This window comes from Carlito syrichta, unplaced genomic scaffold, assembly GCF_000164805.1.
Source record: "Carlito syrichta isolate Samal-C Ts95f unplaced genomic scaffold, Tarsius_syrichta-2.0.1 Scaffold308079, whole genome shotgun sequence".
NCBI lineage: Eukaryota > Metazoa > Chordata > Mammalia > Primates > Tarsiidae > Carlito > Carlito syrichta.
The window spans coordinates 1554851-1567582 of NW_007252175.1; the positions used below are offsets into that span (position 1 = coordinate 1554851).

The 12732-nt window shown below is 38.1% G+C and overlaps 1 protein-coding gene across 1 annotated transcript in view; it reads left to right on the forward strand.

Moving 5' to 3' along the window:
• The first annotated feature begins 2129 nt into the window (after window positions 1-2129).
• LOC103267243 (caspase-4-like) overlaps window positions 2130-12732 on the forward strand; it is a 35473-nt gene continuing 24870 nt past the window's right edge. Inside the window, exons 1-2 of the mRNA XM_008064840.2 lie at window positions 2130-2400; window positions 7249-7409. Coding sequence (XP_008063031.2) covers window positions 2130-2400; window positions 7249-7409 — 432 coding nt within the window. The remainder of the gene's footprint in view (window positions 2401-7248; window positions 7410-12732) is intronic.

Consider the following 12732-nt stretch of genomic DNA (forward strand, 5'->3'; position numbering starts at 1 on the left):
GTAATAATCCATCTCCTGATACTACAGGTTAGATTCAACTACAACCCCTACAGTGGAAAAAGTCTTTAACCAGAATTTTTGTCTCTCAATCTTATTGGGATACAAATTGATTCACAGAGGCAGAAATCACAGTTTTTATTATGTGACATATCCTGTAGATCCCCTGGAAATCCAGACTGAAGGAGCTGAGCCAAAGGAATCTACAGATACTCTCAAGCATTGTCCTGGTGAAGAATTCCTGAGACTGTGTAGAGAATAAACTGGAGAGGAGCTCTGCTCTATACATACAATACAGAAAAAATTGCTTTCACTAAGTATTTAATTTTGTGAATTGGAGTAAGGATGGTGGTAACTTTTTTCATAGAGGTTTTGGAGCAAAGAAGAGATCATATAATTTTACACAGGTTACAATTTCTTTTTAAACCCATAATAAATGCAGATTTCTCAATCTGTTCTTTGATTTAATCTCATATCTGTTAGAAATATGTGACAACTTCAGCTGTAGCCACAGAAGCAAAATATTTATAAGATAACATGACTGAGTGGGAATTTTACTCTAGATATAAACCCTAGACATGAAGCATATCTTAATATATAAATGAAGCTTGCAAAACATCATAAGTCAATCTGTCAAAAAATAAAAATGCTACCAAAGGCAAATGCACTTTTTTGTATTAATCTATACTAAAGCCAATGACATATGTCTCTAGGATTTTATGAAATTTAATCTGTAGTTTGAATGCTAAGAGAAATTTGAGTAGGTGGAGAAGAAAGTGTAGAAAGAGTATGGAGGAATTATTCTAGTTCTTCGGTATCTTTGAATAACAGCTCCAGGTATGAGCTGGTTATTGGTCTGAGCTCTTGAGAGAGAAAAAGGCAGTGTCTTCTGGTAGAGGCAGGGGAAGGAGCAGCCGCAGGAGACCTTCATGAAGAACATTGATGGGTATTTGGGGATTCAAAAGAGAATCAGGTAAATCCAATACACAGCATATCCATCTTCTCCAGATCTATCCGATAAAGGAGAAAAATTATTGCAGTCACCAGGCTCTCATGATAAGCAATATAGAGTTTGACCATCTTCCTCTAAGGAATGGAGCTGAGTTTGACATCACAGAGATGCAGGGGCTGTTTAAAGCCCTGGACTAATCTATGGATGTAAAATGGAAACTTCTACAGCTACTTGGAAGGCTGAGGCGGAAGGATCACCGGAGCCCAGCGGGTCGAGGCTGAGGTGGCCGGGAGCGGCCACTGCACTCCAGTCTGGGTGACAGAGTGAGACTCCAACTCAAAAAAATAAAAAAGAATCAGCCCTAAGTTTCTCCAGAAAATTCTAGAGCAATGAACGTTAAGCAAAACAAATATCGAAGCCTGGAGCCTGGAGCACTTCCTGGCAATGGGGATACGTGCGTGAATGAAACAGGAGTTTCCCACCTGGCACTGATCTAGGTTAGAGAGGAGAGGAAAAGTCAAAATGTAAACAAAACACAATTTCACAGGTCGAGTATTTCTACTAAGGGTGATAAGAAAGTCAAAAGTAAGGAGAAAGAAAAGGATGTCGAAAACATGGGAGTGAATTGGAAGTGGGGAGCTGGGTTTGATGGCAAGACCTGGATAAGCCTCCGTGTGTAGATACACAGGACTACCTGAGGGACATGGCTCAGACAAATGTGAGTGCAGTGCCTTTCAAGCAAGGAGAGCTATACCGGAAAGAGCTAGCCTGAAATGGAACAGGCATGTGAGAGGCACAGAGAGATAAGGAGCGTGACTAGAGTTTAAAGGAGAATGGAGCAGAGAGAAGGGTGAGACAGTTGAACCACAAATGGGCTTTTACTCTAAGCACAGAGGGGTGGGTTTCAGAAGTGGCTTCATGCATTTATAACACATGGCTCTTGTTAGGACAGAAAAGATATAGATGAAATGGAGAAATATAGTGAATGACATTCATAAAAAGACAATATCAAGGAGACAGTTTATATATGCCAGCAGGAAGAGAAGGGAGAAACCCACTATCTGTTAAGGAAGAAAAGCTATCATCCTTGAGTAGCCAGTGCGGGAAGGCAGCATGACCCAGATGTTACTTCTGTTTCTTGCATTGCTCCTTGTAAATCTAGGAGGTCAGATGAATTGTAATGCTTGTTGTATTGAAGCAACATGGGGCTTTTTCAGGGTATAGAGACAGAGTTGCAGAAATTTGCAGCCAAACCAGAGCACAATTGCTCAGACAGCACATTCTTGGTGCTCATGTCTCATGGCATCCTGGGTGGAATCTGCAGAACGATGCACAGGAGGAGAAATCAGATGAGCTGCCTTATGACACCATCTTTGAGATATTCAGCAATCGCAACTGCCATAGTCTAATGGACAAACCCAAGGTCATCATTGTCCAGGCCTTTAGAGATGGTAAGTTTTAAGACGGAATTCCAAAATTTATGAAAGTGTTTGTAGAGGATAGTGATGTGTGATTTATATCTTAGGAAAACACTCTCAGCCTCCATCTAGAGCTAATAAACAATATTGAATTAAGAGGAAACGGGTATTATGAGATAGCGTCTGGTCTGCTAAGAAATACTCAGGTTGGGCTCGGTGGCTTAGCCTGTAATCCCAGCACTTTTGGAGGCCTAGGTGAGTGGATTGTCTGAGCCCTCGAGTTCAAGACCAGTCTGGACAACATGGTGAGATCTCTTCTATACAATAAATAAAAAATTTAGCCAGGTGTAGTAGCATATGCCTATAGTTCTGGCTACTTGGAAGGCTGAGGCGGAAGGTTTGCTGGAGCCCAGGGGGTTGACACTGGGGTGGCTGTGATTGTGTCACTACTCTTCAGCCTGGGCAACGGAGTGAGTCTCTGACTCAAAAAAAAAAAAAAAAAAAAAAAAAATATATATATATATATATATATATGTATATGTATATATATATACGTATTTATACAGATTTTTTTCAAGGTAAAAGGAGATATCAGAATTTCTAAATCAACTTAAACAGAAATATTCAAACCTCAGACTTGAATCATTTTTTAAGGTTAGCTGGGTTTGCAAGTTCCTTACAGACATTTTGAAATGATTCATTTTGAGGAGAGTTGCAACTGAAAGGTGAACCATAGTGTAGTCACAGCACTCTCTTTCCTAATAATTATTAAAGGTAAAATGAGTAGGTAGATCAGGAGGACTTGGGCGACTTGCAGTCAAACATTTTATTTTCCTGAATTCCAATTGTGTCATGGATTTGAGAGCTATGTTTAAAAAAAAAATAGAAAGCAGAAATAATTTTTCTGAATAATTGTAACAACATGATGATTTCACTATTAATTAGCGCATTGTTCAATGACACCAGAGAAAAGACAAAGTGATGTGTGTATATGCATATGTGTGTATATGAAACTAGCTATAGTGAACATTCAAGAGGAATAAAGTGGGCCATTGAGACTGTAATAATGAGAGATGCCACGGTAGTGTGTAGAATGTCTATGTCTCTTCAGAAAACTCGGGTCATGTTTTTGTCAAGGACTCTCCAGCAACTTTGGCTGGCAGTTCTTCACAGTCCCCTAAGAACCTGGAGAAAGATGCAATTCACAAGATCCATGTGGAAAAGGACTTCATTTAATTCTGCTCTTCAACCCCATGCATGTATGTTTTAGTGGCAGCCAGGGAGTTGTGGTCCTGATGCTACTTTTGAAAGATTCTAGAAAATCAAGATAGGCTGTATGCAGCAATGATCTGAGATAAATTTTGTGTGCTGTCAAAATATTTTGCATTCTTTCTCTTTTTTTTTTTTTTGAGTCAGAGTCTGTTGCCCAAGCTGGAGTGCAGGGGTATACTCATGGACTCTGCAGCCTCGACTTGATGGGCTCAGGCAATCCTTCTGCTTCAGCCTTTCTAGTAACTGGAACTATAGGCGCGCACCATCATCACCAGCTATATTTTGTATTATCTTATTGTGCTTGTGAGAACAGATTCTCAGCCCCAAACACCTACACACACATTGCTTGAAATTGTTCTTTTATTTTAAATGTTATACTCTACAGTCAAAACTGTTCTAAGTATAAAAGAATGCACCACACAGCATTTAAACATTAATGGTTGATTTTGGTTTTTGTTGACTCAATTTAACACTTTGAGTAAAGGTTTTATGGATTCCCAGACTGGCTGCCCTTTGTCAAAGTAGCAAGTTGAAGCCCTTTTCTCCATGTTTCTCATCTGATTCTGCGTGGAGAAGTGCCGCTGAACACCCTAGTAGGACTGTACATGCCTCTTTTTTTTTTGAGATGAAGTCTCACTGTTGCCCAGGCTGGAGTGTAGTGGTGGTACGTTCATGGCCACCCTAGCGTCGACCTGTTGGGCTCCGGTGATCCTTCCACCTCAACCTTCCAAGTAGCTGGAACAACAGGTGCTCACTATCACGCCTGGATAATTTTTTGATTTATTGTAAGAATTGAGGTCTTGCCATGAAGAAGAACAAAATCATGGTATTTGCAGCAACTTGGATGCAATGGGAGACCATCATATTAAGTAATCTATCTCTCACTACATTTGTTTACCACAGAAAAAAAGAACTAACTACTACATATTCTCACCCATAAGTGGGCCCTGGACACTAGTCAGATTAGCACCAGGGGGTGATCATCAGATCTGGGCACTGTTAGGCGAGAGAGGAAGAGATGAGGGTAGGTGGTATATGACTACACAATGGGTACCTGGTCCACTACCGGGGTCGTGAGGGCCAGCTAGAATCTCAAACTTCACCTGAATGCAGCCTGGATATGTTGTAAATCCTCACTTGTACCCTACATCTCTACAATAAATAAATAGATTTTTACAAAAGAAAAATATTTATCACATCCCTGTTCTATGTTTTGGATAGAGAATAATGCATGAGACAACCAATGCTCCTGCCGTCACTGGGTTTTAATTAATGCATGAATCATGACTGGATATGTATCTTAAAATATCAAATTCAAACAATCCAAAAATGCAGGGATAGGTTAAGAAAACATGGGATAATTTGACTAAGTCAGACGTGATAGAAATGTGTGCCTTATTCATGAAAATTCCAAATGGCCATCCTGGATAAGTAGTCACCTCTTCTCCAAGTGCTAACTCAGACATCTAAACATCTTCCATCCTTTGCCTTTGATATCTGCAGCACATGATGCTAAAATAACTTGATTATAACCATTCAGTTAGCGTCATTTGAAAGACTATGGGGGATCATTTGTAGGAGATTTTTCTAGGCCCAGCCTAGATGTGCCACCCTATATTGTGCTTCCATCAATTAGCTAGAACCCATTCATATGGTCATGCATAATTGCCAAAGTCATTGGCAACACAGGATATGTATATGCTCAGGAAAAAGAGAAGAGTGTCTCATTGGGTCTCAGTGTAGACACTGGGAGTGCAACAAATAGTTAAGCACAAAGCTTTCCCTTCTATATGTGTGGGAGACAGTACAAGAAATAGCTATTTCCCAGACAGCAGCAAAGAACTGAAACATATTTCAATGTTCTACAGTGAAAGTTTTGGTTTCAAATTTATTGAGTCCATTGATTTCCAACATGGTCAACATGAACTGGGTTTTTTGTTTGCAGAGTTTATATCTGTGAGTCTACCTCCTTGCTTACCAAATAATCAGTGTTTACTAATCTTAAAACAATCTTGTACCCTTGATTCTAAAATAATTGTATCCAGAATTAATCCTTTTCTCTTAAAATAAAAGGACCTTATATTTGAAAGAAATTTGGAAGTCCAGAAAGCAAACTTTTGACCAAATTTAGATATTAATTTAGTGCACCAAGAATGCAAAGGTGATTATTTCCTGAATGTTTTCTTAAGTATTTCAGGTGATGAGACACTCACAATATTACCAAATACCCTCCCAATTGCTTATTGAGAAACCTAACTCAAAAATTATCCTAATATTTCCACTTGTTTTTTTCTTAGTTCTCAGACTTCTTTGCACAGAAACAGAACATTTCTTTCACCTAATGATTACTTATATAGTTTTGCACAACATATTTATCCTAATAACCTCCTATCTTCTCCATGGTCAACTCACTTCATGATGCCTTGCTTTACCTTTGATTATATAATATCCTCTCAAATTCCTCTTCCAAGGAATTTCCCAAAGATGTTGAATAATTATTTCTGATTTTACAAAATACATCCGTTTTTTCTTTAACAAGTGCATCACATTATTGGATGATGTTGAACTTGTAATCAAGACCAAGAGTCATGGATTTTCTCACATAAATCACTAGGAAAACTCTTCTCCACGTGTTTGTGCAATTGACGTTTAGTGCTATGACTCTATCTTATGTGCACCTTGATTTTAGCACTTATCATTGCATTTCATATTAATTCTAGTTCATATATTAAATATTCTTCCTCCACATCCCATATGAATTTATAGGAGAAAGAGATCCTGAAAGACAGAACAAAAGCTCGCTAAAAAAAATCTCAATGCTTACTATTGTGAATATTAACTAACTAAATTAATAAATAAATAAAAACGTTTAAATAGAGTTAAATAAGACTGGTTCCCATTAAATGTATCCTTTAGCCTTTGCATCTTTTGAAATAGATTTATGTCTTAATTATTTTATCTGAAATCTTGATTGTTTTCTGAGTTTTTGTTTATTTGTTTGTTTTTTGTTTGTTTGTTTTTTGAGTTGGAGTCTCACTCTGTCACCCACACTGGAGTGCAGTGGCCGCTCCCAACCACCGCAGCCTCAACCTGCTGGGCTCCGGCGATCCTTCCGCCTCAGCCTTCCAAGTAGCTGGAACTACAGGCATGCACTACCACGCCTGGCTCATTTTTGATTTATTGTAGAGATGAGGTCTCGCCAAGTTGCCCAGGTGGATCTCGAACCTGCGGGCTCAGGCAATCCACTCACCTCAGCCTCCCAAGGCGCGGGATTACAGGCTGAGCCACCGAGCCCAACTGTTTGTTTGTTTTTAAATCATGGATGCCATTGGAAAGCTCTCTTTCTATATTTTTATCTAAAATATTTGTAGAAATGCTGATCATAAGATATAAAGTTAGATCCCTGGATCGCAAAACTGAAAATCACCACTGGCATGGAATGTATTTTATTAGAGTGAATTTACCAGCTGGTATTAGTAGTTAGTTCAGGAACGCCTTACTCAGAATGCATTTCCTCCTCTTTGACTTCAAACACAGATGATGCTGTGAGGAACACAAAGTGGGACATAGAGGGCTGTCATTTTTCACAATGTTTCTTTTCTTTTTCAGCACCTCAGTCAGTACAGGACAACCCAGCTGTGCGTACCTCAACAAGCCCAGGAAAGAGTCCCCAGAAAAAGCTCAAAGAAAAGTCAGCAGAGGTGCCAATCTCAAAACCCAAGGTCTACCATACTGTAGAGACAATAGTCATCCCCTGCATATTTTTAAAAGTAATACTAGAAAGCTTTGTTGTAGCATCAATAAATGTAATCTCTTGACTGTCTAAAATCTAAATTTTCCCTCTGAGGATGCATGATGCTAGATATTCTCTTCTACAAAGGAATCTTTCAGTAGGGGCTGGTGTAACTTTTTTTTTTTGAAAGAAAAGTTTATTTAGAAATAAATTAGAGAAAGAAAGAGAAAGAAAAGAGAAAATTCACCTCCCCAAGGTGGGGGATGGTGTAACTTTTAATTGGGAAGTGTTCTATTAAGTCAATTATGACATATTCTCTTTATAAGAAATCCTTGGATGACTTCCTAGAACACTTTTCTTCACCTTATTCCATATTAAGAGTTAAATTTTCTTTTTACTCCATTGATATTTATGAAATTCCTAAAGAAATTCCTTGTGTCTTTTTATAAAAATTTTAAGATGCCATGATAGTGAAGCATATAGTCCAAAATTAGTGGTATGGTCTCTTTCAGTACATGACTACAGAGATAAATGCATTTGAGTGTACTTTGTAGACTTTACTAGTAGGCATAACTGTTCTTTAAAGTCCTTCGATGCCAACCTTTCACCAGACAGTCGCCTCTGTCTGTATAGCCCTTTGTAGGCTTCCAGCTTCTCAACATCAATCTTGCTGATTTCTATCTGTCTCTTTCTCTTTCTTTTTTTAACATTTCTCATCCCTCCTTTCCAGGTAACTCTCAGAAACTCCAATTTAGTTATCTTCCACTTCTTCGATTAAACCTGGTTCCACATTCGCCTGTGTAATTCCGAACCATATCATAGTGTTCTCCTTAAGAAAATGACCATCTACTTCCTTAACGTCTCAAAACATTTGCAGAAACACCTGTTTCCACCCTCTTATATTTATATTTACTTTCTTTAACTGGAACCAGCAGCCTTTGTTCAAGTTTATTGGGGTTTTTTGTTGTTGTTGTTGTTTTTTTTACTGAGAAAGCTGTGGTTCTAGAAAGAATTTATTACTAATATATGTTTATTACTATTATAATTAAATAAAAAAATTAGTTATACAATTTGCCCATGATTATATACAGAACTATTACTACAGATTTTCTCTTATACTCTCGTGTGTGTGTGTGTGTGTGTGTGTGTTTGTGTATGTGTAATTTTTTTTTTCCGAGTCTGCAGTGGCATGTTCACAGTCACTACAGCCTCTACCTGCTGAGTTCCGGCAATCTTTCTGCTTCAGCCTCCCAAGCAGCTGAAACTACAGCGTGTGCCACCATGCCCGGCTGATATTTTTAATTATGTAGGGACGAAGTCTTCCCATGTTGCCCATGCTGATCTCGAACCCCTGGGCTCAGGCAATCCTCTCACCTTGGCCTCTTAAAGTGCTGGGATTAAAGGCATGAACCACTGTGCCAAGCTTGTATATTTTTTATGTCTTCATCTCTTCAATGTGTCTGCTATGCAATAAAATAATATTATTTTTCTTTGATTTATCTCTTCTTCATAAAAACTTTTTATCTTCCAACAGGGTGAGAATGCCCACCCACCCCCCAATCACTTTTCCTAGTTTTGTACTTTGGTTTTCTTGACTGGAACCATTTTTATATTTAGGAAAAACAATCTTTGTATAAATATCTTATAATACATATTATTTCAATTTAACTAAACTTACTATGTAGTAGATAAATGGACATTTTATTAATACAATTGCATTGTATGATTTAATATAACATGTCTCTTATTACCCCATACTCTTGTGGTACATTACATCTAATACTCAGAAGTCTCTTGCAGTAGCAATTATTACCCTCCCCTTTATACTTGAGGCCCTTGCATTTCAGAGTATATCATTAATTTAAATCACTGTCAGTAAGCAGCCTCTGTGGGATGCATACTTAAATATTTCTTCTCCTCATATGTCATCTTTCGAGAAGTGTCTATTATATTTTGCCCACTTTTTAATTAGGGCTGTTTGTTTTATTCCTTTCGGTGTCTTTGAGTTCCTTGTAAATTCTAGATGTTATGCCTTGTCAGATACACAGGTAGCAAATATTTTCTCCCACTCTGTGGTCTGTCTCCCTGCTCTCCAGACAGGGTGACCATCATTAATAACTCAAAAAACAACAGATGCTGGTGAGAATGTGGATAAATGAGAATATTTCTACACTGTTGGTGGAAGTGCAAACTAGTACACCCTCTGTGGAAAACAGTATGGCGATTCCTAAAAGATCTAAAAATTGACTTTCCATATGACCTAGCAATCCCTCTTCTGGGAATATACCTGTAGGAATTCAAATCACTCTATGAAAAAGATAACTGTACATGCATATTTATCTCAGCATTATTCACAATAGCAAAAACATGGAACCAACCGTGCTGCCCATCGAAAGAGAACTGGATTTTTAAAAATGTGTTACATATACATGGTGGAGTATTATGAAGCCATAAAGAAGGACAAAATTATGGACTGTACTGAAATTTGGATGGATTTAGAACCTATAATACTCACTGATCTATCACAGAAACAAAGAAGTGAGTACCACATGTTCTCACCCATAAACAGACCTTAAACATTAATCATAGTATTATAAGAACAGGATTGGCACTAGTGGGACGCTGCCAGGGTTGGGGGGTGGCACGTAACATCAGTAAGGATACCTGAACTGAAACCGGATGAAGTAAGGACCCAAGCAGGTCCAGACTCTATGTGTACAATGACTACTTTTCTACTTAATCCTGAATTGTATCCTACATCTTTAAAATAAAAATAAAATGAAACAAAAACTCTTCTCCAATCACTCCCCTCTACCTCATTCTGTCTTTCTCCTACTCTTTACTAAATTTATGCATTCTTGAATCAGGAATTATGTTATCCTAGTTTCTACACCATGCACAGAAGCCTAGTCAAGTATTGGTAAAAATATTCTCAATGAACTTTGCACATATTCACTAAAAAATGGCATGCAGTGAATAGAACAGGATAAATTGAGTAGCATGTTTTAACTAGAGTAGAAATACTAGGGCCTCTATCTCTTCAGGCAAGGGTCTGTCTTCAAATTTTAAATGTGTTTTATTAACAAATCATGTCTATTGGCAATATCCTACACTGAACTCTCTTTTATTATGAAACTCATGAAACATTTGTTAGAATATTCCTGGTCCTGTGAACTGGAGGAAATTTTCTAAAAGGTAGAGAGAGCTCTAGACAATTCAATTCGTATCCACTTCTCTGGATGTTTGGTTATTCCAGTTGGAAACTTTGGAAACACATTTACCTTCCAATAAGTCCCTTCCTTCCAAAGAGGGTTTGAGGTTTTTTGGGAGAGTTGAAAATCCTGAAAGCCAGATGCAATCTATTATGACCTACACAGCCTGAAAAACAATAGTTTACTTTAAATCCACTCCTGTCTTGAAGAGACAAATGAGTCCACTTTTTATACCGGTGTTTGCCATGGCTATAAGATCCAACAGTAGATTTAAAAAGTCACAAGAAGGGTCATTCAGTGCTTTGATATTCATATTTTTATATCACAATTTGCTATATGGAAATTGCCTATATTGCTTTTTGTTCCTATTATATTTTGCTATATTTGTTGCCGGTTTTTTTTTTTTTTTTCCTGTCAAGATGCTACACTAAGAACAAACACTGAGAGACTTTTCTTTCTCTATCATGTCTGATTGTCATTGGAGCTGCCAAATGGTAGGAAACAGATATCCATCAATGAAAGAGCAACTTTGTTTTTGTTTTCTTTTGTTTTGAGTCAGAGTCTCACTCTGTCACCCAGGCGAGAACTCAGTGGCACGCTCACTGCCACCTCAGCCTCAACCTGCTGGGCTCCAGTGATCCTTTCCTCTCAGCTTTCCAATTAGCCGGAACTACAGGTGCGCACTACCACACCCTGCTTTTTTTTTTTTTTTTTTGATATGTTGTAGTGATGAGTTCTCACCAAGTTGCCTGGGCTGGCCTCAAACCCCTGGGCTCAAGCAATCCTCTCACCTCAGCCTCCCAAAGTGCTGGAATTACAGGCTTGAGTCACTGCATCCGACCAGAAAGAGCAACTTTGACAAGATGTTTCTACCTATTACCAGTATATTAACATAAATAAGTTGTATGTCTGTAGAAGGGAGTGGTGTGTGTGTGTGTGTGTGTGTGTGTGTGTGTGTGTGTGTGTGTGTGTGAACGGAGCAAGGGAGAGTTTGGAGGACAAGTGCCAGAACTCCATCCTGGTCAAGGTCTCTAAGTCTTCAGGTGAAATGTCTGTAATCTGAAAATTAGAACTCGAAAATGCTCCCAACTCTAAAACATTTAGGAAGCTGACAAGATGCTCAACGGAAATGCTTATTGAAACATTTCGTATTTACATTTTGGGTGAGGGATGTTCGGCCAGTAAATATAATGGAAATATACCAAAATCTGAAAAGTTCTGAGATCCAAAGCACTTCTGGTCCCAAGCATTTGGGATGAAGGATATTCAGCCTGTAGTGTGACACACAGGACACACTAAAAGAATGCATATCTTCTGACCAGTTCAAAACCCATTGTTCTCTCAATGTTCTACAATTAGACCAACCTTGCTGAGGGCAGTTGATGTTTATCTACTAATGACCACAAAATTACAAAAGCTCACTTCTAGATGTTTCTTCCTCTCACCCGAGTAAGGTAATTTAGATATTTACTCAACAGTAAGGTAATAGCTAAATTACCTTACTCAGCATAGGTGTTTTCCTTTTATGAGTGAACATGTTCCAGTTGGTGGTGTCACTTTATAACTTACATATCTTTTAGCAGGACACTCTTTTATGTTTATTTCTTTTTTTATTTCTTTTTTTCCCATAAAGACAAGAGTTCTGTCATTTTGGAATCATATCTATTGAGAAGTATACATTTATAAAATTTTCTGATAAATGTGAGTAAAAACTGAAAGTTGTGTTTGGCTTTTTTACCCCATGGAAAAACAAAATGTGGCACTTGAAGCATTAGACTGGATTCATAAGGCCTGAACTGGCTAAAAAATTTTTTTTCAAGAAATCATTTGTGATGTTTTATGCTGTGGGTATAAACACGCAAATTACAGGAGGAATCTGAGATCAGTAGTGATTTAGAATGACAGACACTCATGATAGTTAAGGCAAAGTGTGTTATGTGACTTTTCCCAAACCTCAGAGTCTCCTACTGACAATGCAATTACAAGAACTTCCATATTTCTGACCTTTGTATTTGAAAGATACAGAGTAAATATTGATTCAACCCTAAAATGTCAGAATCTCATTAAGAAGGTAAGACACAGCCGGGTTCGGTGGCTCAGCCTGTAATCCCGCGCCTTTGGGAGGCTGAGGTGGGTGGATGGCCTGAG